Raw genomic sequence first — 26,885 nt, 5'->3', positions numbered from 1 at the left:
CTGGTACAGCAAAGTACCATCACCAAATCTCATGAAAATTACAGCCATAGGCATAGGGCTTTAGGTGAGTTCACACTGCAAATATGCAGCTGTGAGATCCAAAGCACAGAGTTACTAGACACAGGAAATGCACTTCTATTTTTCAGAAGAAATTCAAGACAATGGGCACTTTTTATGTTACAGGTCAGGCCTTGCTCACGCGTACTACAACTGCGCATTCAATTGCAGGTGTATGGTGTTGTATGCACCATGTGAACAAGGCCTCAGGCACAATTAACATTTCTAGATAGCAAATCATCATCATAGCACACGGGTAAATTAAAATACTCCAATCTACAGTACACTGGATCTTTTTGCCAGGACTGTAAAATGTAAAAAGTGATTGTTTTGGCACATAATTACACGTGTTTATGTGCATTTACAGGACATATATGAATATGAACTCATTCTACTGAATAGAATGTTCATCTATTCTGGCCCTGGAATTAATTTACGTGCCTATGCACATGTTTATGAGTATATGTGCATAAATGATGCTAATAAGCACAGATGTGGGGCACTTACTTTATGCCCCTGATCACTGCTCTAAGGCCGCGTACACACGGGCGGACTGTCTGACGGACTTGGTCCGCTGAAACGTGTTTCAGCGGACAGTCCGCTCGTGTGTGGGCTTCAGCGGACTTTTTCAGCGGACAGTCTGGCGGACTAAGTCTTTCAGAATTTCCGTAATATTGTCCGTCCAAACTTGGTTTCAGCGGACAGTCCGCTCGTGAGTAGGCAAGTTGGACGGACTAAGTATGGCGCATGCTCAGAAAGGATTTACACGGCCGAAGGTTGCATTGCAGTGTATTGGACGTCGTATTTCTAGTCCCGTCGTACGTGCTGTACACGTCATCGCGCAAGCTTTCAGCGGACTGTCTGTTCGTCGTGTGTGGTCAAGTCCGTTCATTCAAAAGTAGGACGGACTGTCTGTCGGATTGTCTGACGGACTTAGTTGGACGGACAGTCCGCCCGTGTGTACGCGGCCTAACATATGAATCTAAATTCCACAATGTGCATAAACACATTGGCTGAAATGGACCTGTATTCAGAGGCAAAAAAAATGCCTTTAAAAGGGGCATTTTTTCTGCCAGTGTGAATGAGGCCTTAAAGTGCTTAACTTTAAACTTTAAATAATTGCAGTAGCAGATAATAATATATGCTTCCAGCTTGCAACACAGATTCTTTAAAACATTATTTTTATTAAAAATAGGTTCATGATTTTTGCAATACCTTCCAGCTTTTTAAGAGGGAAACACAAAGAATACTCAAAAGACAGTCCTGCAACTAGTCCAGTTACACAGACCAGGAAGAATTTATATGCATAAAATGATTGCAACCACAAGTGCTTTTCACTGCTCTCTGCCTTTATACTTTCTTTTAAAAATAATAAATGCAATAATTAAGAGGTTGGATTGAAGGTGTCGTACATTATAATTTTCATAATTAAATAGTACAGTTTTATAGAGGTGAAAACAATGGACCAATAAAAAGAACAGCTAAGGAGACAGTAAGGAGTTCTACACATTCTCCACTCACTGACACATTTATTCATCTGTAATAAAGAAAATTATGATTATCTAGAATATTTTAAGCCTAACTTTAGATTTTTAAGAATGTAATTTTGCAGTGATTAACCAGTTTATGTTCGCCGTATAGCAGTTTTACTGCTACAGGCCGGATCACAGGTAGGGGGCGCATATGCACATCTCGCTTCTGCTGTGATTACATGCAGCGGAAGCTGATCGGTGGGTGCAGGGTACTCCTCCAGGACCTGACCATCATCAGTCAGAGACACAGAACTGTGATCTGCCTATGTAAACAAGGCAGATCACTGTTCTGACAGAATGAAAGGGATGGGGGTTGTGTTCCTGCAAAGCAAGGAATAAATTCCATCTCTTTCCCTTGGAAAAGCACCTCACACAGTATGGTAAATACCGAGTGAATAGAAGGGTACTTGCAGGCTTCTATGTGTAACAAATAAAATGAACTAAATCTAAAAACAGATGACTAACTGCTACCATTAATTAGTAAACGCATACAATAACTGCAAAAAAAATGTGTAAACAATATAAATGGTGTGCTTATTCAATTGACATATCATAAGTGTAAACACTTAATAGGCATAGTGATCAGTAAAACTTATAAACATCAAACTTCAATGAATGGACATATAAACCTTAATAAATTATATCCTTAATAAATTATATATATATATATATATATATATATATATAAATTCCAGTCCATAACATAATCTAGTGATGAGAAGACTAAATTAATCCAGTGAAAAATTATTGAATCCACCACCCCCAATAGATGAAATGGTCATTCACCTTGATCCTGAGGTCAAACAAAGCTTTTGGTAATGAAGGGGATATCTGCTGTGCATCACATTGCACAACTCCTTGATATCTGCTGTGATACTCCAAATCCATGATTTTCGGTCCACAAAATCCTCAGAAAGAGCACAAATATACCATAGTGCAATAAAGCCAGTAAAGTGTAGTAAACTGAATAAATATCTGCTTACATTACAGTAAAGCACAGACGATATACAGGAGAAAACAGATTGCCTCCTCATCACATTCCATACAATGTAGATGCAGGAAGTGACATCACAGGCTCCACCCGATGCGTTGCGTCATGTAATAGGCCTATCCCTGAGGAAGTCACGTGACCAGTGATGCAACATGTCAGGCGAAGCCTGTGATGTCACTTCCTGTGTCTACAGTGTACGGAAGTGCGGGTAGGATGCAATCTGTTTTCTCCTGTATATCATCAACTTGGATGGTGTTTTACTGGTATTTATATAGATATTTATTAAATTGACTACATTTTACTGGCTTTATTGCACTATAGTATTTTTGTGCTCTTTCTGAGTATTTGCTGACCGAGAATCATGAATTTGGAGTGTCACAGTAGATATTGTGCAGTTGTGCAGTGTGATGCCCAACAGATATCCCCTTCATTACCAAAAGCTTTGTTTGACCTCATGGTCAGTACCTGAGGTGAGCGGCCATTAAATTAATAGCAATCAGTAAAAAATATATATATTTTTTTTCAAAATTGTCTGTCTTTTTTTTGTTTACAGCGCAAAAATAAAAAACACATAGGTGATACCACCATAAGAAAGCTCTATTCATGGGGGAAATAAGGACATAAATTGTATTTGGGTACAGTGTTGCATGACCGTGCAATTGTCAGTTAAAGTAACACAGTGCCGTATCGCAAAAAAAGGCCTGGTCATGAATGGGGTATATCATGCGGAGGTCAAGTGGTAAAATTAAAAAGTGGCCCTCCCTTCAATATTCACCCTATCCCTGGCACCTTCCACAGTCGATTCAGCACTCGGTGATCTAGCCCTGGTCCACCTTCAGGCTTAAGAGTACTGGGCAGCACATCATCAATTCCTTCCCCCTGGATGTAGAGGAGAATGATGCAAGGGAAAGCACTGACATTATTAGGTACCAGTTCTCTGCACACCTCCAGAGAAAGAAGAAGAGGGCCTGTGATGTCTAGTGACCATTACTGTCTATAGTCTGCTCTAACCACTGCTGTTCACTGTGTCCTCAGTTGACTTACATGTTATATATAGCATATTAAGAACACATTACATGCATACTTTATTATTTCTAAGCCCCTGTACACACGATCGGACATTCTGCCAACCAAATCCGTCGGATTTTGTCCGTCGGATTTTGCCCGTCGGATTTTGTCCGAAACTGTTGCATACACACGGTCGGACTAAGTTGTCGAAAAATCCGATCATTCAGAACGTGATGACGTAATTTCGTTACGATTGGACTAGTAGCCAATAGCTTTGATGTAGGAATTTGATCTGAGCATGCGTGGCACTTGGTCCGATCAAAATTCTCTACACATGATCGGAGTATGTCCGATCAAACCAGTTGGTCGGAAAATATTTCCAACATGTTGGAAAACTGGGTCCGACGGAGATTCGGACGGAATCAGTCTGATGCATACCACACACAGTCGGATTATCCGATGACACAGTCCGATAAGACGCATTCCGACGGATTCTCCGACCGTGTGTACAAGGCTTAATACATAATTTGAACGCATTCAACTATTTTACTGCTAGAAAACCTGTGCAAACATACAGACACATCCTCATGTGGAAAAAGAAAACCAAACTCTAGAGCTGATAAAATGTTAAAAATGCTAAAACAATAGGCAAAGTAAATGATAGACGTTAAAAAAACTCGCCAGTACGAAGTACAAACTACTGCTCAGAGGTGTCAGGTCTATATAAAAATGATACAATACACTTAATTTTTTCTTTATTGATAGAATGTGTCTTTTGTCTAAGCATTTTATTTGTTAGCCAGACAAAATAGAAATCAAACTGCTGAACCATCACAATATTTATGGCTAATTTTATGTTCTGTATGATTCAATATAGATTTGAATGAGCAATGCAGAAACAAATCACTGTTAGAGGAAATACTCATATAAAACGAGAGAGTAAAAGTCTGGAAAAGTGTGCGCCTTGTAGTATTGTTATATGTCATATCAACAGATGAGCCTACTGTACGAAACTAGCTGTAGACATTAGGCAGCAATCATTCTAAGGGTGTTAATAACGAAAAAGCCTTAGCGCTGATATTAATAAATATGTAGGATTACCATACATGATACCATTCAAAGTTATAGTGCCTACAAACTATGGGAAAGCTTTATGGCATTTTTATGGCATTTTTATTATTATTTCTATTTACTAGTGGTGGTGATCTGCGATTTTTAGCGGTACTGCGACATTGCGACAGACAGATCGGACACCTTTGACACATTTTTGGGACCACTGACATTTATACAGTGATCAGTGCTATAAATATGCACTAGTTACTGTATAAATGTCACTCTTATTTTTTATCAATAAAACAGAGGGCTGAATGAAAAGCAAAAAACCTGAATCCTCCTCACTGGGACATCGTATTCTGATAGCAGGATTCTCTAGTGTCAGAATATCATAATCCAATGATCAACTTCTGTGAAATAGGGATCAAACAGATAGATCAAAATTCGGCTGGTCCCTGCTGAGCCGGCTGAGTTTTGATCCAGCTATGGCCAGCTGCACAGTGTTCACCCTCTTAAGAATCAGATTCTGGCCTCTTCTGTTCAGGGTTTAGGGCCAGTTCACACCAGATGCAGTTCCGTGCAGTTTCGGTTTTTCTGCACCAATACAGTCAGTTATGGTCAGTTTCCGGTCAGTTTCTGCACCAGACACAGCCCGGAAACTGACCAGAAACTGACTGCATGGTGTGAACTAGAGCCATTGGAATACATGGAAAACACTGTGCATGCATTTTTAGTGCAGAAAAAAAGCATGCGGAACTGAACGGAACTGTGTCTGGTGTGAACTGGCCCTTAAAGTGAGCCGGTGCTTTGCCCATGCAGTACCAATCAACCAGTTCAGTTTGCTGCTGGCCCCACCAGTTGATTATACATTAACCATCGATGGGAGCAAAGGAAATGAAGCCATGTGTAAGCACCAAATCACTCCAACTGAATCCTATCTAAGGGGCTTTGGATTTCCTCTCTGCTCTCACTGGTGTCTGGTCATTGGCTTCTCTAACACCTATTGTTGCATTGTGGAATGTAGGGGATGGAGACACGTGCTATTCTCACTATACATAAAACATTTTTCCTTTACTCTCTGGGCACGAAAATGGAACAGCAAAAGGAAAACTAAGTATCATATAAGTTAATCTATTGTTTTTTCCTGTATTGGCAAAGAACAGGTTCAAGTTAAAAAATTTGATTCCACGTTCCAAAGGGAGACACTACAATGTAATAAACATGTATTAAATGACAACTGTTGCATAAACTGAAATGACTCTAAAGTTTGTATTACCAAATCACTTTAGATGTTTTTGTTTCAGTTTTTGAAGCTGTAGAGTGGCTTATAGGCACTTTAACTAATCCTCTAAACACTGACCCAAAGTAATTTGTTTCCTGTGCCTGGACTGCTTTAAGAACACAGGTAACCGGCCTTGACCATGCTTTGCCTGAGCAAATCTCATTGTACCAACATAACTGACCCCAGAAGAAAAAGAAAAAAGTTCCTACTGGTTTGTAGTGTCAACGTGTTTTATCATTTATTTCGAGATCTACCCAGCTATGACATGCTGTTAACGATGAGTTGCAACACAAATGTCCTATTCTTTCCTCTCTATGATGAAGACTCAGTATACAGTAATGACCCAATTTTCTAGAGTCATAAGCTCACTTTAATAAGGGCTATGTCAGACAAGTAACTTTGTAACAGTTACAAATCTCTCTGATTGTTTTCTCTGGCGATTAGTAGTTGGATACAGATTTGCTGCTGTAGCTGGCTACAATGCTTGTCTATGCAGCTGCAATTCACTAGTGTGTTAGGATCATGAGAGGTTGTAATAGACAACATGAGTAGCTACTAAAGTTGGCAATTTTGTGGCCAACTTCAAAAGTCATCTGCTCACATACTGAGCTTCAAAAAGCTGAGATTATTGAGTCCAACTTTTTCATTTTTTGCTGCTACAAAAACGGCCATGTGACATACAACAGAGTCGTACAAGTAAGCCAGGTGTAAAGTGCATGAAATGAATGAGGGTTCACGGAAACCTTTAACACATCTCCATTGTTAAAAGAGCCTATATCCAAGTGAGCATTACACTTGAGCAAGCAAAGGGAACTCTTCAAATCTACATTTATTTATTTTAAATTTAAAGTTAGATTTCTTTACAGTAAATTTAGAGTTATATTAAGGTTGAGAAATGTGTCATTACCATGTGACATCCCATATATTTAAATTCAGCCTCTGTTGGCATTTTACATATAAAATAGATAGCTGTAAGGATGATAATATTGTCATTACTACGTATATATTGGAATACATATTTATCTAAAATTGTAGTGTACAATCTGGGTATACACAAAGCAATAATTAAGATTCATCTTGCCACATTTAGCACCCAGGCAGCCCATGTGATTTTATGTTGCTATAGCTGTGAAATATTTTTGGGAAAATTCACTGCCTAGTGCACAAATGATGAACAGTTGAGAATGTGCTCTAATGCCTATACAGTTTGAACATTTTGAAAGCAATGGAAAGTGAAGTAAACATTCAAATTGTAAAATAGATTTTTTTTTGTAAACAGTTGAGAATGTGCTCTAATGCCTATACAGTTTGAACATTTTGAAAGCAATGGAAAGTGAAGTAAACATTCAAATTGTAAAATAGATTTTTTTTGTAAAGTTTTGATTCCAATGCCCCGTACACACGATCGGACTTTCCAACAACAAATGTTGGATGTGAGCTTGTTGTCGGAAAGTCTGACCGTGTGTATGCTCCATAGAACTTGCTGTTGGACTTTCCGCCAACAAATGTTTGAGAGCTAGTTCTTAAATTTTCTGACAACAAAACTTGTTTTCGGAAATTCCGATCGTGTGTACACAAGTCCGGCATACAAAAGTCAACGCATGCTCGGAATCAAGCAGAAGAGTCACACTGGCTATTGAACATTTTTGGTGAAAATTTTTTGGTGAAAATTTACTTTGCAAATAATATCCAATCTTGTGCTCTATGCAGTTTGAAACAAATGACTCAATAATATTAGTCTGTATCTGTTTTGTAAACCAATGATCCTGAATCTAGTTGACTACAAAGCATAAATTAACAAATTTCACTTGCTTACCTGAAATGAGAAATAATCTTCTAATTTGTGGGCTTATGGCAGATATGTAAATACCTTCCCCTTCCTCTGTACTTTACACTACTAACATACAATTTTTTTTCATATTCATATTTAAACAACATAGGCAGGGCTTTTTTTCATCAGGAACTAGGGGGAACTCAGTTTCACCACCTCTGGCTCAGGTCTTTTGCTCCCTGCTCACTACTATCACTTGGTAACACTGAAGTCCAGCTTCTGCATTTACAAGTGGTAGCCTATCTCAGTTGCCCAGGGTTCAGTGCAGTCATGGCAGGAGAGGGTGCGTGGTAGACGTCACCCTCTGTGGTCTCCATTTTTGACCTGGTGACCAGTTGTTGATGCTCCTACTGCATAATCTCCCTTGCAAGTGACTGTAGTATAGCATAGTATGCAGGGAGGTACTACAGCCAGCCGGATAGGTGTTTCAACTTAATATTGCAACAAAAGTATGACAAATGGTGGAGCTTTTAAGTAGGGGGGGGGGATGAGGGCAGTGGAGGGAGGACATTGTATGCAGAGGGACTAGCTACTATTTGATGCCATTTGGCAGGTATGTGTGTGTGGCGGGCATGGTTGAGTTCCTGCACCTATTCTCTGGGAAAAAAATCCCTGAACATAGGTATTCTAAAATATTGATAAAATTAAAGGATTTTTTTGTTTCTTAACAGAAATGATGTGTTTTACAATCTACAACTGCTTTCAATATAATCACCGTACTGACGTTATTTTTTTTTTTTATGTTGCGTTGGAAAGGATTGAAATGGAACAATTGTTTATTCATCATTAATATCACATACCATGCTATGTCACCAAAATTTTCCACTGAATATTGGCAGTATTTGCCCACATTGTTTGAATGTTCCTGAGTAAAAGCATAATTTTACAGACATTACATAGTTACATAGGTAGGTGAGGTTGAAAAAAGTCCATCAAGTCCAACCTATGTGTGTGATTATATGTCAGTATTACATTGTATATCCCTGTATGTTGTGGTCGTTCAGGTGCTTATCTCATTTTTTTGAAACTTTCAATGCTTCCCACTGAGACCACCGCCTGTGTAAGGGAATTCCTCATCCTTGCCGCCCTTACAGTAAAGGATCCTCTACGTAGTTTAAGGTTAAATCTCTTTTCGTCTAATTTTAATGAGTGGCCACGTGTCTTGTTAAACTCCCTTCCACAAAAAAAGCTTTATACCTATTGTGGGGTCACCAGTACGGTATTTGTAACTGAATATCCCCTCTCAAGTGTTCTCCAGAGAAAATAAGTTCAGTGATCACAACATTTCTTCATAACTAATATCCTCCAGACCCTTTATCAGCTTTGTTGCCCTTCTTTGTACTCACTTCATTTCCAGTTCATCCTTCCTGAGGACTGGTGTCCAGAAATGGACAGGATACTCCAGGTGCGACCAGACCAGAGTCTTGTAGAGCGGGAGAATTATCTCTTTATCCCTGGAGTTAATCCCTTTTTTAATGCATGCCAATATTCTGTTAGCTTTGTTAGCAGCAGCTTAATTATCCTTACTGTGTCTGCTCCATTTTAGAAAAATAGAAATCATATTTAATACTAAGGATTGTTGTTTTTCTGATATTGCATTTGGATTGTTTTATACTCTTTTTGAATGGTAAGAATTTTCATGTTAACAGCAAGCAGTTATGTTTTTTTTGCTGACTTATAAAAAAAACACATGCATAAAAGCATTTAGGAAGAAACAAATACTAAAATGTAGCAGTAGTGAAATGTTGTGTTTTAAAGATATATAACATACCAAGAGCTATATCCGATCATATCAAATTTAAGTAGTTTTCTGTGTAGATATCTTTGTGCTTAGCAGACAGCCCTAGTAAAACACCTAAAAGGCACAATAGTGTATTAGCCAAAATAAGCCAATACATTTGAGAACTTTCTATCCCTGAGATCTGACAGCCAGGATGTCTGCTGAGGTGTCACCCAGTGAATGTTTATGAGTATTTTAAAGGCTTTTCTGCTCTTCAAAACAGAAATTATAAAGTGATTTAAGTAGTCAGGCCAGCATTTCCAAAACATGCCACATAGACTGTGGCCTAAAATAAGGTAGACTGTCTTATAATCCTTAAATTTTCCTAACTTTCTTAAGCTGAAAACAAAGTAGTTAGATATAAACAATTCATTACATACATTTATGTTCGTCTAATTTACTTATGAAGCATTGAAAGCTGGGGGATGTAAAAATCTATGATCACAGGTGCATGGATATGTGATAGGGAGTAAAGGAGGCCTAGGGGGCACTAAATGTGACATCCATTACTAGAAGCAGATTTTTGATATTTGATCAGCTGAATACAATGATTGGATTAAACATCAGACTGATTTATGAGTGTCTGTACTATATAAAAAAAGATAAGTTAATTGTGTGGCTCATTGAATGATAGTGCTTTTTGATATTATGTTGCTCAATAAATTTGTGCACATTCAGCATAATTTTATGACCACATGATCTGTTTTAATAAAGGGAAGTTTAAGTATTTCATCTGGTTTTTTTTAAAACATTTGGGGTCTTCAATTATAATTTTTACATTTGACAGGTTTTTATTCTTTAAACCAATATGCAATAAAAAAGAATGTATGTTTTCCAACAAGCTTTAACCCTTTTTAAACACTTAACAATTTTAAGAACAAAGGAATATCATTTTAAAGTGATTGCCATGGGTCATTTTTTTTTTAAATAACAAACAAGTTTATACTTACCTGCACTGTGCAAAGGTTTTGTACAGAGCAACCCCAATCCTCCTCTACTTGAGTACCACTGGGACGCTCCTGGCTCCCCCTCTTCTAAGTTTGCAACCATAGGTAGTTGTTTCCTATAGTGGCACACCTGCGGGCTCAATCCTGAGCCATGCTACCTGCTCTCTCCTTACAGGCTGTGATTGACAGCAGGCAGAGCCAGTGGCTCCCACTGCTGTCTCTGAGTCAGTGAGGAGAGAGATAGACAGCAGCTCTGCTGCTTTCGGGCACATCGTTGGATAAAGATTGGGCTCAGGTAAATATTTGGGAGGGCTGGGGGGGGGGGAAACATGAAAAGTTTTTTACCTTAATGCAGAGAATGCAATAGGTAAAGAACAAGACTTTAGCCTTTCCAACAACTTTAAATTTACAATGGAGTAGCATAAATGATCACGGCTTATTTTACTACAGGAAACATTTTCACCCTAGCATGGGTTCGCACTCTTCAAATAAAAAATAATGTTGAGGGTAATTTAAACGAATACAACCTTCCAATAAACCTGTTTGGGTAATAGAGATGAATACATGATGATGTGAAAATGACTCCTTAAAGAGAAATAAGTCCCAGTACTTTCTGGTAAGCGTTAACATGTTTGGCAATACATTTATTTACAAGGTTATTAAATAGACAGCAACCGATATCTAGCAAATAAACAGCTCTTTTATCACTTTGAATATAACAGCAAATTTGGTTGTTATACATTATTCATATTAGCTTATCTCAACTACTCACAGAAAGAATTTACAATTATTAATTAGTCTATTTCTGAATGAGATATACTGTAATCAGTAAAAAATAAATCACAGAATAGGCATTGCCAATAAAAAGTAACAAAGCCTCAGGCCTCCTTGTGGTGGACTAGGACCACACACAATAGTCACATTCTAAGTGGTACCTATGAAGGGTCAGATAGGAAAATCAGTCTTTGAAACTGATGGAGGAGTAAGACCTGAACAAGTGAAATGCATTGGCACGTTGATGATATATTTTTTATTTGAAAGGAGAAGGTAGCCAACAAACAAGGTTCAGTGCCTTTCTGATACATAATCCTTGGCTATTTGCTTCATTATTAAATAAATATATTCTCTGCAATCTACATTGAAAAACATTTTCACTTACTAAAAGTTTGATATGCCACAATAGATCTTACATTTTATATTACATTATATATTACGCTTACGTTATTTATATATCTTCATTATGTCTGCCCTCACGTTGTAAAAACAGTTGGCACTATATAAATACTGCATGATAATAATAATAATTATGCACCAGAACCAACATCAAAATTAAAAAAATTGTCTTACGAGCAACTAGAGTACACAGTAAAAATTAAACGGGGAAATTATAATACTGTTGAAGCACTAACACATGCCTATATTAATAGTGTGCATACATAAATTAATTAATTAAGTGCGGCACACTTCATTAATTCATTTAGAACCAACATCACAACAACAGAAAATAATATTAGGGTATTGATTTACTAAAGGCTAATAGGCAGTTTACTTTGCAAGTGAAGTTGCACTCTGCAGGGGAACTTTTGCAAACATGTGCAGGGAAAAAATAAAAGTTTACTTATACATGATTGGATGATGGCTGTTGGTACAGCTTCGCCTCATTCACTAAGCTTGGGGATAATTCCCTTGCAAAGTGAACACTCATACTAGGAAAGACTTCAGGAACTTAACATGCACAGTCTGGAGGAAAGAAGGGAAAAGGAAGACATAACTAAAACCTTAAAATACATGAAAGGTGTGAATAAGGTTTAGGAGGGTAGTATTTTCACTAAAAAGCTAAGATCAAGAACATAGGACCATGACCTCAAATTAGTAAGAGAAAAGTTCAAAACAAATCTTAGAAAGTATTATTTTACCAAAAGAGTAGTTGATGCTTGGTATAGACTTTCAGCAGGGGTAGTGATTCAGTTAACATTAAGTGGATTCAATCAAACTATACTCAGACAAAAAGGTAAAAAAATAATAAATACAATTATATTATAGTGTGTGTGTATATATATATATATATATATATATATATATATATATATATATATATATATATATAGGGGGCAGACTCAATGGACTGCTTGGTATTTTGCTGCCGTCAACCTTTTATGTTTCTAGTTGCCTTTAGTAAATTGTCACCTTAACATTAGTAAAAAAAAACTTGCTGTTCAGTGTTCTACAGTACGTAAATCTGCATATGACAATATCCATTCAATACAAACTTCCTCAATATTTCCAGACTCATTTTCACATCAATTTCCTTTCCTGACTAATCTTATCATTCACTGTAGGCCTCAGACAAAAAAATCAGGCCTTAGAATTTCAATGTGGAACCAACCACTTGTCTTATTTTATTATTTGTGTCCCTGCACCGGTAGTATACTGTATATGTACATATGATATGACAGACATATACTGTAAATACAAAGGATTCCTCTATTACTAATGACTATATAGAGCACACATTTAGGCCTGTTCAGTTAACCTGCATTTACCTTAACAATTTGAGTTTTTGTTTATCCTTAAAGTGGGTAGGTGCTTTAAATGAACACAGTTTTGCTAGGTTATCATACATAGGCACTATTTAATAAATTAGTAAAACGTGAGTGTATTAATATGTATTCCAAAGTCAAAGTGTACATCAACAGCATCAGATCGTATAAATCATCCCATCATATTTATGTCCAAGGTCACAGCTTTGTTTGAGTTAAATAAAATGCCTTGGGATATATCTAATTATGAAACTAGTTAGTAATTCCATTATAAACAACAACTTAAAAGCGACATTCAAGCAAGTTGTGCCTTCCAGGTCACACCTCTGCACCCTCCATGCTTTCATTGTTGTTGCAGCGGACGGTGTCATGACACTGGCTACAAGATCAGGACCAGAAATGAATGAAGCAGCTTGCCTGTCTGTCAATACATTCCCTCTCTACAAGTCGTACTCTTGTCAGGCCAGCGAGACATCTCGCAGATGAGCTTTGTGGAATCCAGCCACTGTCTGCATAAACCACTTTACTGGATTTAAAACACAACACTGCCTTACCCCGATTTGCTGTTAGCTGGTGAGCATTCTGTTTGAATGACACTTTTACACTGACTTCTTTACATAAAATTACTGAAACATGCAGCAAAGAGAAAAGAAAACCTGATCAACGGGAACATAAGACACATGGTTGTCTTTCTGCCAGTTACAACAAGTTTTATGTATCTCTGCTGGAGATTAACCCATTCATTTCTACAAGAACTGAGTATTCAAGGTACAGCGATGGTCCCCATTCCCCAGCACAGTGTGTGATGACACTTTTGCACCTACCTAAACCACTTTCAGAGTCACTTACTAGATTTCAGTATAACACAAAAAAAAAGAGCATCAATGGCATCTGTATCAAGATGTGAAGCAGATAAGACTGCGGGAATCCCTTTCACACGTCAAAACTCACACTGTCATTGCTGAGTAAATAGCAGTGGGAAATCAGTAGCTGTGATGCTCTTTAAATGACCAAACGCTAGAGGAAAGCTTTCCATTTCTCTATGCCCGATACTGCATATTTCTATTCAAAATGTTATAAAAGCTGACAAAATTGCAGCCTAAACTGTATGAACTGCATACAAAAGTGACGATATGCTTTATCTCTGGAATAAGACAAAATTTGATAAAAACGCTTCACTGGCTCGTAAAAGCGATTATCTTATTTAGGGTATTCTTGGCTGTATACTACAAGGTTTCTCCTTGCTCAGGTGAGCCTTTGTTATGTAGAAGAAAAACGTTGTGCTCAGGCTGAAAACAAAGTGTGGAATAAAAGAAGGAAGTTTCTGCAAAACTAACCCAAGAGTGGAAATCTGATCACACATTGTCATTGTAGGATTACTGCACTCTCAGGATTTCTTTCGCAAATAGAATTTCTTCTAATAAACGAGAACAATCTTGAACCCTTTTGCAGAAAGCTCATTTTTCAATTAACTAGTTAAACTTTCACCTTCTCCCCTCTTTGACGTGGGGATAAGGTGCCCGACTTTTTTCAACGATTTAATATTCTCGGTACTTGCAGAAAATAATTTGCAGCTGTGATAATATCCCTGTACTCTCTCTTTTTTTTTTTTTTCCAAACCAACTATAACTACATTTTTTTCTAATAACAGATAAAAGAAGCAGTCTGCGAATAATTAGTGATGGCAGGCTAAAGCCAGTTCATCATGTTCAAGATACTGATAATAAACTATGGCCCCCAGGAGAACAGGTAACTACTTTGTAACTATGACCTCTTTCACTCTCAGGTTACTTAACTGGGCTGCGGAGCCAACATTACATCACTTACAAACCATTGGTCCTTGCTCATTAACCCACTAATGACTACTCATCTCTAAAGTGGAATGCACACTGCGATCGCAAGTTCTTAGCTGAACTGATCACTAAATACTCTTAACTCTATTAGCTGCTACTCAATAAAACTTCTAGTAAAGTACGTTGACAAGTGTCCCTGGTGCTATAACATGCATGCAATAAATATTCGGAAAGATGAAAAAAAAAAAATCATAATTTAAAAAAAAAAAAAAGTGAAAAATGAACAACTAACCTCATGGACATCACTGATTCTGTATTCCCTGCTGAGGCGCAGAACACGAGAGCCCTGGAATGAGTGTATGTAGAACCAGAGCCAAAGCTTAACTAGCCTGTGTGAGTCATATCCTTCCCATTTGATTCCCCTCCAGATGGTGATGTAATGCTCTGGCCCTCTCTCTCTCTCTCTCTCTCTCTCTCTCTCCCTGTGCACACCACCCCTCCTTCTCATTTTAGCTCAGTGCTGGTGAAGTCACCATTTAAATCTGGCAGAGCTGCAAAATAAAAAAATAAAAAAATAAAAAAAACTTCAATGTAACCAAAACAGGCCTAGGCGAAGTTCCAAACTTGGTGGTGCAATTGCCATTGGAAACGGGATAAACATCCAGAGAAACAGTACCACCTTAAGAATGCCAAACAGCTGTCAGAAACATCACATTATATGAACTGTCACACATAGAAAAACATCCTATGCATTTACGTTAGAGAGTGCTGCATGCCATTATTACCCACAACGTTATACTGGCTATTACACGTGCATTATGCTTTTATATGTTTTCAGCTCAGTGAACATATCTGTCAACGAAAAAACATAAAAATGTAGGCGCGGGAAAAGTATTCGCTTGCTACAACTTTGGGATTCAATTATTTTTACACATGCAGGAGGAAACTTGAACTTGAACTATAACTTGAACTATAACGTATTAAATATCTAAGTTGCAGTTTTGACATTTACCTCAAAATAAAAATATTCCTAATAGTAATACTAATTAATAATAAAAAAAACTTGAATGCCCTGTACACGCGGTCGGAAATTCTGATGGAAAAGGTCCGATCGGATTATATTGTCGGAAAATCTGATCGTGTGTGGGCTCCATCTGACTTTTTCCGTTGGAAATTCCGCCAAAAAAATTTGAGAGCAGGATCGAAAATTTTCCGACCAAAAAATCCAATCAGACTTTTTCTGGTCGTTTGTAGAGAATTCCGACAGACAAAGTGCCACGCATGCTCAGATCAAATTGCGAGACCAAAGCTATTGGCTACTAGCCTCTACGTAGTCCCATCATACGCAACGAATGTCACCATGTTCTGAACGATCAGATTTTCCGACCGTGTGTATGCAACACCATTTTCGGACAAAATCCGACGGATTTTGTGGTCGGAATGTCCAACCGTGTGTATGGGGCATAACAGTTTTAGGAATACACAAATATTTCAGTTGCTCATAAGGAGTAAACTATGCAGATTAAAAATACTAATGCCCCAAACACACGGCCGGACTTTCCACTAACAAGCTCACATCCAACATTTGTTGTCGGAAAATCTGATCGTGTGAACGCGGCATAATGCCCTGTAAACACAGTCGGACATTCTGACGACAAAATCCATCTGATTTTTTCCGACAGATTTTGGCCCAAACTTGTCTTGCATACACACACACACAAAGTTGTCGGAAACTCCGATCGTTCAGAACGTGGTGGTGTAGAACACGTACGATGGGACTATAAAGAGAGTAGTAGCCAATAGCTTTTTTTTTATTCTGAGCAGGGCTGGACTGGGACAGAAATTTGGCCCTGGACTTCATCCAGACCGGCCCACTTACATCAGAGTGTCCCATCACCAGCCCCCTTACAACAGAGTGTCCCATCAGCACCCCTTATATCAGAGGGTCCCATTACCAGCCCCCTTACATCAGTGTCCCATCAGCTCCCCCTTACATCAGAGTGTCCCATCAGCACCCCCTTACATCAGAGTGTCCCATCAGCACCCCCTTACATCAGAGTGGCCCATCACCAGCCCCCTTACATCAGAGTGGCCCACTGAGCCATCGGCCCACCGGGAAACTCCCGCTAGTCCCAATGGCCAGTACATGCCTGATTCTGAGCATGTGCGGCACTTTGTCCGTCGGAATTGTCTAAACACGATCAGAATTTAAAAGATCGGATTTTATTGTCGGAAAATTTTTGATCCTGCTCTCAAACTTTGGGTGTCGGAATTTCCGACGGAAAAAGTCAGATGGAGCCCACACACGATCAGATTTTCCGACAACAAGATCCGATCGTACATTTTCCATCGGAAAGTCTGACCGTGTGTACAGAGCATAAGCCCAATCATATATTCAGCTTCTGTCTCTTGACATAAACAATGTGTTCTATTGCAGTTTTGATGACAACATATTTTGTTAGATTTTATTTAATTTTATACACTGAATTGTTAACCTGTTCCCGACCGGCGCACGCCAATGTAGGTCGGCAGAATGGCACGGGCAGGCATATTGGCGTACAGGTACGTCCATTTTTAAATGCCGCCCTGCCATCGTGTGCACGCCGCCGGTGGCGCACTCGCATGCCGGTCGGGACCCCCGTGAGTCCGGTCGTGGGTCCCACGGACTCGATCGCCACTGGGATAGCCGCGATCGTCTCATGGGGCGGCTGAACGGGGAGATGTCGTTGTAAACAGCATCTCCCCGTTCTTCCTAGCAACAAGTGATGCTGATCTCTGCTCCATGTGATTGGAGCACAGATCAGTGTTCACTAACACAAAGCCCAGCCCCCCACAGTTAGTAACACGCTCCCTAGGAACACTTAACCCCTACACTGCCACTCCCTGGTTAACCCCTTCACTGCCAGTGTAATTTACACAGGAATCAATGCATTTGTATAGCATTGATTGCAGTATAAATGACAATGGTCCCAAAAATGTGTCAAAAATGTCCAATGTGTCCGCCACAATGTCGCAGTCACAATAAAAATCGCTGATCGCCACCATTACTAGTAAAAAAAAAATTATTAATAAAAATGCCATAAAACTATCCCCTATTTTGTAAACGCTATAACTTTTGTGAAAACCAATCAATAATCGCTTATTGCAATTTTTTAACCAAAAATATGTAGAAGAATATGTATCGGCCTAAACTGAGGGAAAAAAAGTTTTTTTAAATATATTTTTGGGGGATATTTATTATAACAAAAATTAAAAAATAATGCGTTTTTTCAAAATTGACGCTCTATTTTTGTTTATAGCGCAAAAAATAAAAACCGCAGGGGTGATCAAATACCACCAAAGAAAAGCTCTATTTGTGGGGAAAAAAGGATGTCAATTTTGTTTGGGAGCCACGTCGCACGACCGCGCAATTGTCAGTTAAAGTGATGCAGTGCCGAATTGCAAAAAGTGGTCTGGTCTTAAGCCAGCAAAATGGTCCGGTCTGAAAGTGGTTGCACAATGACAATATATGGCTATATAAAAATAAAAATAAAATGCTACTTGCTGCTTAGTAAAGCATTTAATACCCCAACAATTCATATTTCTAATATGTGGTTGTTGTACCATATACTTTTATGGGAAAGTATCCTGTTCTCTTTGTATTGCTTTCTTTGTGTGAAATCCCTGGTGTTCCTGCCAGCCTCCTTGTGTCCTATTAAAAACTGACCACACTAAGCAGGAGAGCACAGGGTGGTCAGTACTTTAGCTGTGCTGGGAACTCCAATGATCAGACTTGCCCTGGCACACCCCTGCTGCACAGCCATTCACTGGCAAGCTCAGTACGCTCCTTCTCCCCAGCTATTTTGCAGCTGAAAACAGGGAGGGAATGTGATCTTTCATAAAAAAGAGGAAAAGGGTATTTGTATTTTTTTTTTTATATCTATAAGCAAATATTTTGCCTTTCATTTCTATTTTAAACTGAATGGGTTGTTTTACAAGGTGATCGTTAACAATCACTTTAAGGATACCACATTTCTATGAGGCATAGAAAACACAGAAACACATGCACACTTACCACTACACTACATACATAGTATATATAGATACAGATACAGAATACAGTATCTCACAAATATGAGTACACCCCTCACATTTTTGTAAATATTTTATTATATCTTTTCATGTGACAACACTGAAGAAATGACACTTTGCTATAATGTAAAGTAGTGAGTGTACAGCTTGTAAATTTGCTGTTCCCTCAAAATAACTCAACACACAGCTATTAATGTCTAAATCATTGGCAACAAAAGTGAGTATACCGCTAAGTGAAAATGTCCAAATTGGGCCCAATTAGCCATTTTCCCTCCCCGGTGTCATGACTCGTTAGTGTTACAAGGTATCAAGTGTGAATGGAAAGCTGGTGCGTTAAATTTTGTATTATCGCTCTCACTCTCTCGTGTCGGTCACTGGAAGTTCAACATGGCACCTCGTGGCAAAGAACTTTCTGAGGATCTGAAAAAAAAGAATTGTTGCTCTAAATAAAGATGGCCTAGGCTATAAGAAAATTGCCAAGACCCTGAAACTGAGCTGCAGCATGGTGCCCAAAACCATACGGCAGTTTAACAGGACAGGTTCCATTCAGAACAGGCTTTGACATGATCGACCAAAGATGTTAAATGCACCTGCTCAGCATCATATCCAGAGGTTGTCTTTGGGAAATAGACGTATGAGTGCTGCCAGCATTGCTGCAGAGGTTGAAGGGGTGAGGGGGTCAGCCTGTCAGTGCTCAGACCATACACTGCACACTGCATCAAATTGGTCTGCATGGCTGTCGTCCCAGAAGGAAGCCTCTTCTAAAGATGATGCACAAGAAAGCCTGCAAACAGTTTGCTGAAGACAAGCAGACTAACGACATGGATTACAGGAACCATGTCCTGTGGTCTGAAGAGACCATGATAAACTTTGGTTCAGATGGTATCAAGCGTGTGTGGCGGTAACCAGGTGAGGAGTACAAAGACAAGTTTGTCTTGTCTACAGTCAAGCATGGTGGGGGGAGTGCCCTGGTCTGGGGCTGCATGAGTACTGCCGGCACTGGGGAGCTACAGTTCATTGAGGGAACCATGAATGCCACAAAATGTACTGTTACATACTGAAGCAGAGCATGATCCCCTCCCTTTGGAGACTGGGCCACAGGGCAATATTCCAACATGATAATGACCCCAAACACACCTCCTTGCTAAAAAAGCTGAGGGTAAAGGTGATGGACTGGCCAAGCATGTCTCCAGACCTAAACTGTGATGTCATAATGGAGGAGTGGAAGAGGACTCCAGTGGCCACCTGTGAAGCTCTGGTGAACTCCATGCCCAAGATGGTTAAGGCAATGATGGAAAATAATGGTGGTTACACAAAATATTGACACTTTGGGTCCAATTTGGACATTTTTACTTAGGGGTGTACTCATTTTGTTGTCAGCGGTTTAGACATTAATGGCTGTGTGTTGAGTTATTTTGAGGGGACAGCAAATTTACACTGTTATAGAAGCTGTACACTCACTACTTTACATTGTAGCAAAGTGTCATTTCTTCAGTGTTGTCACATGAAAAGATATAATAAAATATTTTTATTATATTACAAAAATGTGAGGGGTGTACTCACTTTTGATAATGTGTATATATATATATATATATATGTATATATATATATATATATATATATATATATAGCATAGTAAAGGATGCTTAAAGTCATGCAACAACGTTTTCTAAAAGTCAATTTTCCCTGTGATATGATAGAAAATCACTATAGCACAGTTCACATATTATGAAAGGGGCGGGTTCTCAGCGGCGTACTGAGAGGCTGAGCCAGATAGCGGTCCAGGCATGTGGTCGGAACCAGGCTTCATTGTTGCAATCTATCCCGAGCCTGGACCAGCTCTGTGGCGTCAGCCAACAGCTGGCTTCAGCCCGCTGTCTGCTGAAAATGGGCCACAGGAGTGGAGAATGAACTGCACTCCTGTGATTCATAGAAGAAGAAGCTTTGGCTGTACTTTTCCCTTAAAATCAATTGATTTTACTGGCAGGACCAACAGGTATGTTTGGGGATTAAATGAAAAGTAAATAAAAAAACAGTAAGTATAGTATAACATTTATGACATTTATGACAAACCTCATATGTAAATTTTTGTTTTTGACCAGAGACTTTCAAGTTTATTTGCTGCAAATTAATTAAAAGTCACATTTTTTTACAGTATTAATTGTTGCCTTTTTGCTGGGCTTAGGAATAAAGTAGTCAATCATGGCAGAACATGTATACATTACCCAATATACAAGAATGTCTCTTATACAACGATACAAAAATGGGAAGTAAAATTTCGTCCAACAAACGATCTGCCGATTTCCGGATAGTTAGCACGGTGCTTTCGACAGCCGATTCCGATTTTTTGTATGTCAAAAGCTGGATGTGCAGACTATAACATTTTTGTCGGATGTGAACCCAACGTCTGATTTTCATTTATTTAGTACTGTTTTCATCGGGAAAAAAAAATCGTAAGAGCAAGACTACACATGTCCAGAAATGAAAGAATACATACAAAGCTATTCAACACATTACGTTACTTCTGAAGTCGCATTCTGTCGTATGAGAATTTTCAGATGGTGAGTAACCTCTTCACTTTCAACATGAGACTAGCATGCAACAAAAAGCGGACGAACGGTAGTGCGAAAATCTTAAGGACATTTTTTTCTAAACAAAAATGGAATTTCCTTTTAAAAACTTCTCTATGTGTTTATTTTTGAACACATAATGGTGCATATAGCATTCTATTTTCTATATTTCAGTGGAACTGTGTAAGAGCTGTTAATCATCAAGTCTTGTTAGCTCAAACATTCTCTCTCATATCTGCCACCTCCTATCCTCCCAATCCAATAGGTAAACAAAACTGTTGCCGCAATTTATAAATGATTGATTTTTATTCCATTAGTTTAAGTGTAGTTCACACTGTGGTCTCAGTCGGTACAGCACAGTTATCCTACCAACATGAATGTAAACAATATAATAATATATATGAATATATTTTTATTTAATATAGCCTTGGATTTGATAAATTTGGATTTAGGATTAACAGTCAGGCATAGTGACCAGACACTGCATATTAATTGCATCCGTGGCCTGATCGCCTTCAGACACAGGCTAACCATACATTGCCTTGGTATCGCTAGTTATGGGCCAATTCAACTGCCAGTGCTATTCTGGTGGGTTAAGGCAATTAGCATAAAATATCACTAATTATGGCTATGACTAGGCTAACCCAATGTTAAAGACACTGTCACTACTTTGAAAATTTTTTGTCACTACTTTGAAATTTTGATAAAGGTTTTCATACAAAGAAAGATATTAAATCTTACCACTGCTGCTCACTCTGCTGATTTATGTTGTCTTCCAGTGCAACATTGGATCCTTTACTGTACACAGTTCTAGAAATGTCAGGTGCCTAACACCTTCTGTTTTTTTTTATTATTATTTTTTATCACATGTGATCTTTCTTAAGAAAAAAGCATTTGGATGAAACTGATGATCCTTGGTGTGCTGGTGAATATATTACATCACAGGTTCCAGTATCTAACTGGCAGTCACTACAGAACCCAGGAGCCTAAAGGGCTTATTCCAGGAATGTGTACGATAGGAATATGGACTGCTGTTCCTTCTGTCCCTACATCTCTAGTCTGATATAGGGACTAAAAGAAGAAAGCATGCAAATGGGATCAATCATCACACCGTACACTGCTATAAGTATAAGGTGCTGGATATTTTTTCAGTAAGGGTAGAACTTAGAGAAGGGATGGGTACGTATTACTCAGAATTATTATTTTCTTGGCAGGGAAGCCTTTTTTTTAGGAATATGGACTGCTGTTCCTTCTGTCCCTACATCTCTAGTCTGATATAGGGACTAAAAGAAGAAAGCATGCAAATGGGATCAATCATCACACAGTACACTGCTAGAAGTATAAGGTGCTGGATATTTTTTCAGTAAGGGTAGAACTTAGAGAAGGGATGGGTACGTATTACCCAGAATTATTATTTTCTTGGCAGGGAAGCCTTTTTTTTTTACTACTTTTACAATTTCTAAAGGGAAACTGTAATGGCCTTGGACCAATTTTATTTATTTATTTATTTGTTTACATGATTTTAAACTGATGTTTTATATAAAAAAAATTCTAGCAATCATCGTTTTTACAAATACGCATTAAGCACATGGCAAAGGATTACCAAAGCACAGTAGTATAACTTCCAAGACAGTACAGTAGATGATGCCAATTGCCTGCTTTCAGGCTGTCTGAAGTTTGTAAGTCATAAAGGATAAGTCATTGCAATAAATCACTAATATGACTAATTCCTGACCAAAATTATTAAAGAAACCTAGGGAAAACTTAAAAGCACTGAACTGGAAATAGGGATGCAAAAGTACCTACAGTTTCCAGAACTTTAATGTCTTTATGGGTATCCTGGGAAACACTAGACATGGGTCACTCAACTGTACAAGTTGTGATCTCACTTTCTAAGTTTGGTCCACCAGCTACCATGTTTCACTATTATAATTGGTGGCTTCACTGTCCAATGTTGAGGCAGGGTAGACAATAAGGTATGGACCAAACTCAGACTTCCGAACTGTAGTCAATATTTGAGTGTCAAGGGTTTCTGCACACTCTGGGCACTCACAAACAGTAAAGGAAGTACAGGCATCTAGACACCTTTAGGTGCATGCTTTGTATACCTATTGCTAATTAAGTACTTTTTGACTATGCACAGGTTTTTAGCTTGCCATGCACATGCCTATAGCCACAACAAACGAAAGGGGAGTCACCTTTAATTTTACATGCAGCAAAATGTCGTGCAAGCCAGGTTAAAATATCTGGCATTATCAAGCAAAACTGGCATTGTAAGGACTGCCTTTGTGGTAATGACCAGTTCTGCCATTTCCTGCTGCTGCTGAGGAAAGATTTGCCCATTTATGGCCACTCTTGAATCAAAATATAGAACTGATGTTTCCATAAAGGAAAAGTGCATTCATATTACATACAATTGATTGTGACAAGCAAAAATATTGCTTGTCCGATGAATAGCAGCAGAAATATTCCAGTCTTACAGGTCAATTATTCTGGTGATTGTTATCTGTAAAAAAATTGTGAGCAATCTTTTCATGATATTACTAGATAATTGAACGTTTGGTGTAAGATCATTTTTTTTTCTCAGACCTCTATTACATGACTTTGGAAACTTTACATGCCTAAACCTAATTGCCATAGACAGTGGCTATTCAGATATCTGATTTGTGGAACTTTTACAAAAAAGTGTGCCTTGTCAGCAAATGGTCCTGGTTTTCAATGTGCCAGGGGAATAAGGTGTCTGAAAAGGAACATTCATATTTGTATATGTCTAATTACTTTGTATACCTATTACCTATGTCTACCAAACACCTAAACATCATTATGCAAAAGTATCAGGCCACCCATAATTAGAACTCCACGTAAAGGTGGACTCTTGTCATGAATCACCCACTGACTTCACTTATTTTCTATTGGATATGCAGTGTACAGACCTACCAGCCAAAGCTCCTGCCCCAGCTATAGTTTATCACTCTTCCTGCTAGAGCAAGAAGAATCTTGTTCCTTCTACTGGCATCCTGCATAATATAATATAAAGGAAAATTCTAAATATAAGGTGATACAACCAGGGGTCAAGTCCTGGGGAACTCCCACCCAAGATCCACTCCCCCACCAAAAAATAAATAAAAAATGATACGCTCATATGCATATATATATTTCACAGAAAATACAGTGACTGCAAATGCGACATGCTACAGGAGATGACCAGACTGCGAATGCGACTACAGGAGATGACCAGACTGCAAATGCGACATACTACAGGAGATGACCAGACTGCGAATGCGACTACAGGAGATGACCAGACTGTGAATGCGACATAGTACAGGAGATGACCAGACTGCGAATGCGACTACAGGAGATGACCAGACTGCAAATGCAACATAGTACAGGAGATGACCAGACTGCGAATGCGACATAGTACAGGAGATGACCAGACTGCAAATGCGACTACAGGAGATGACCAGACTGCGAATGCAACATAGTACAGGAGATGACCAGACTGCGAATGCGACATAGTACAGGAGATGACCAGACTGCAAATGCGACTACAGGAGATGACCAGACTGCGAATGCAACATAGTACAGGAGATGACCAGACTGCGAATGCAACTACAGGAGATGACCAGACTGTGAATGCGACATACTACAGAAGATGACCAAGTAGCCAGTTTTAAAATTTAAACCTGTCCTCAGCCCCTTTATAGCACCCTTCTTCACATTCCTGTCCTTACGCCCTTTATAGAACCCCCTTCACATTCCTTTCCTCACCCCCTTTATGGCACCCCCTTTACATTCCTGTCCTCACCCCCTTTGTGGAACCCCCCTTCACATTCCTGCCCTGCCTCCCTTTTATATCACCCCTCCTGATTCCTTTCAGTTTCTGATACTTTCCCCCTCCATCCTTCATAACAGTGCCCTCTTCCCTGTCTTACCTTACACAGGACACAGCAGATGACATCAGAGGCACAGAGATGACATCGGAAGTGCAACAAAAGGATGGACAGAGGGCTGGACCTGCCCCAGTTAACTGATTGGTTTATAGAATGCAGAGCGGTTCTATTAACCAATCAGTTAACTGGGCCAGCCCCTGCCCTCCGTGCATCGCTGTGCTGCTCTTCCGGTGTCAGCTCTGTGAAGTCAACACAGCTAGCAGGCAGTGGCAGCTGAAGACAAAAAAGCTAATCTTAAATGGCGTGACCGCACCGGGGCCGCACAGATCATTGACTAGGTCCGGACTTGGCCCGCGGTCCGCCATTTAGTTGATGCCTGTGCTAGAGCCTCAGGCGGCTCTAGTCCTGCAAAGGGAACGGCGCTCCTGCTGTGAAAAAAGTGCAGGGACGCCGTTCCCACGCGTTCCCACGCGTTCCCACACAACTCAAGCCCTGGATACAACCCTGCAGTAGACAAACAGTACAGTTCTCTTGTCACCAGTTCCAATAAAAGAAGTCAAAGGGTAATTTCATCTTTGGACCCAAATTAGAAACATCTACAATAATATGCAAATAAATGAAATCACTCTAAAATTAATATGATAACACAAACAAAATATAATGACTAATGTCAAACTTATATTCACCTTCTCAGCTAATAACCTGTGCAGAAAAAGCATTTAACCATGCATATTGGTGCATGCTTTGACTGTCTTTTTAGACAATGATAAATCTTCAATTTCTGCTAGTTTATTGATATGATTAAACAAGGTCCCTGCCGAGGTCCAGACTCCAGTACTGTGACAAGGCCATAAAAAATAGTTGGAACCCATCCCTTATGCTTCTCTGTCTTTCTGAAAAAGATGTGTCTAATTCAATTAAGAAATTGTAAAAGCTCAGTAAAGTCCAGTCCACTGTACAGACATGAAGTTTATTGTCAGGTGATGCCCTATGTGAATTTGTGTAGCAAATGCACTTGCCCTCTTGGGTAATTTAAAATCAAGGAGACATAAGGGTAAGGGATATAAGGTGAATGGCTTATTATTGCTGGCGCCGCAGTATATTTTATCTGTAGAGACTGAAACACATTTGGGTGGATTAATTTCTCATTGTTGACTGATTTGTATTTAATACAGGTCTGAGTAATTAACTTCAAATAACTAGATAACGTCATTATATGACCAAAGTAGATGATAAAACATGCTCAGCACTAATTGAAATATTCTGCTCCATGATCTCTACCTGATTGGTGGTCATATATTTCATATGTCTTGAAGAGTTGTAGTAACCGTTTGCCAAAAACGCACATTAAAAGCATTTCTGTATGACATACATAATTGTTATAGAGAAAATATTGTTGTCTGCGAACAATTTCAAAACATATTGAAATATTGGTGTTTTTATCCATATTTAAAATGTTATTAGTAAAGCCTATGTAAGCATTTAAAGCAAATTTGACAAATTCCTGCTTAACCGGCCAAAATTCAAGCCATGGATGTCC

The 26,885-nt window shown here is 38.9% G+C and overlaps 1 protein-coding gene across 3 annotated transcripts in view; it reads right to left on the bottom strand.

Moving 5' to 3' along the window:
* CREB5 (cAMP responsive element binding protein 5) overlaps positions 1-26,885 on the bottom strand; it is a 612,896-nt gene that overhangs the window by 166,955 nt on the left and 419,056 nt on the right. Inside the window, exon 1 of one of the 3 annotated variants that reach the window (XM_077491355.1) lies at positions 15,107-15,212. The exons of the other annotated variants lie outside the window; for them this stretch is intronic. Within the exon in view, the coding sequence (XP_077347481.1) occupies positions 15,107-15,117 (11 nt within the window). The 5' untranslated portion in view covers positions 15,118-15,212. Of the gene's footprint in view, positions 1-15,106; positions 15,213-26,885 lie in introns of those variants that run through there. 3 annotated transcript variants of the gene reach the window in all.

The sequence above is a fragment of the Lithobates pipiens genome, unplaced genomic scaffold, assembly GCF_037356315.1.
Source record: "Lithobates pipiens isolate NorthernLeopardFrog02 unplaced genomic scaffold, aLitPip1_a1.2 Scaffold_19, whole genome shotgun sequence".
NCBI classification, from domain to species: Eukaryota; Metazoa; Chordata; class Amphibia; order Anura; family Ranidae; genus Lithobates; species Lithobates pipiens.
This window is presented reverse-complemented; position numbering and strand designations above follow the sequence as displayed.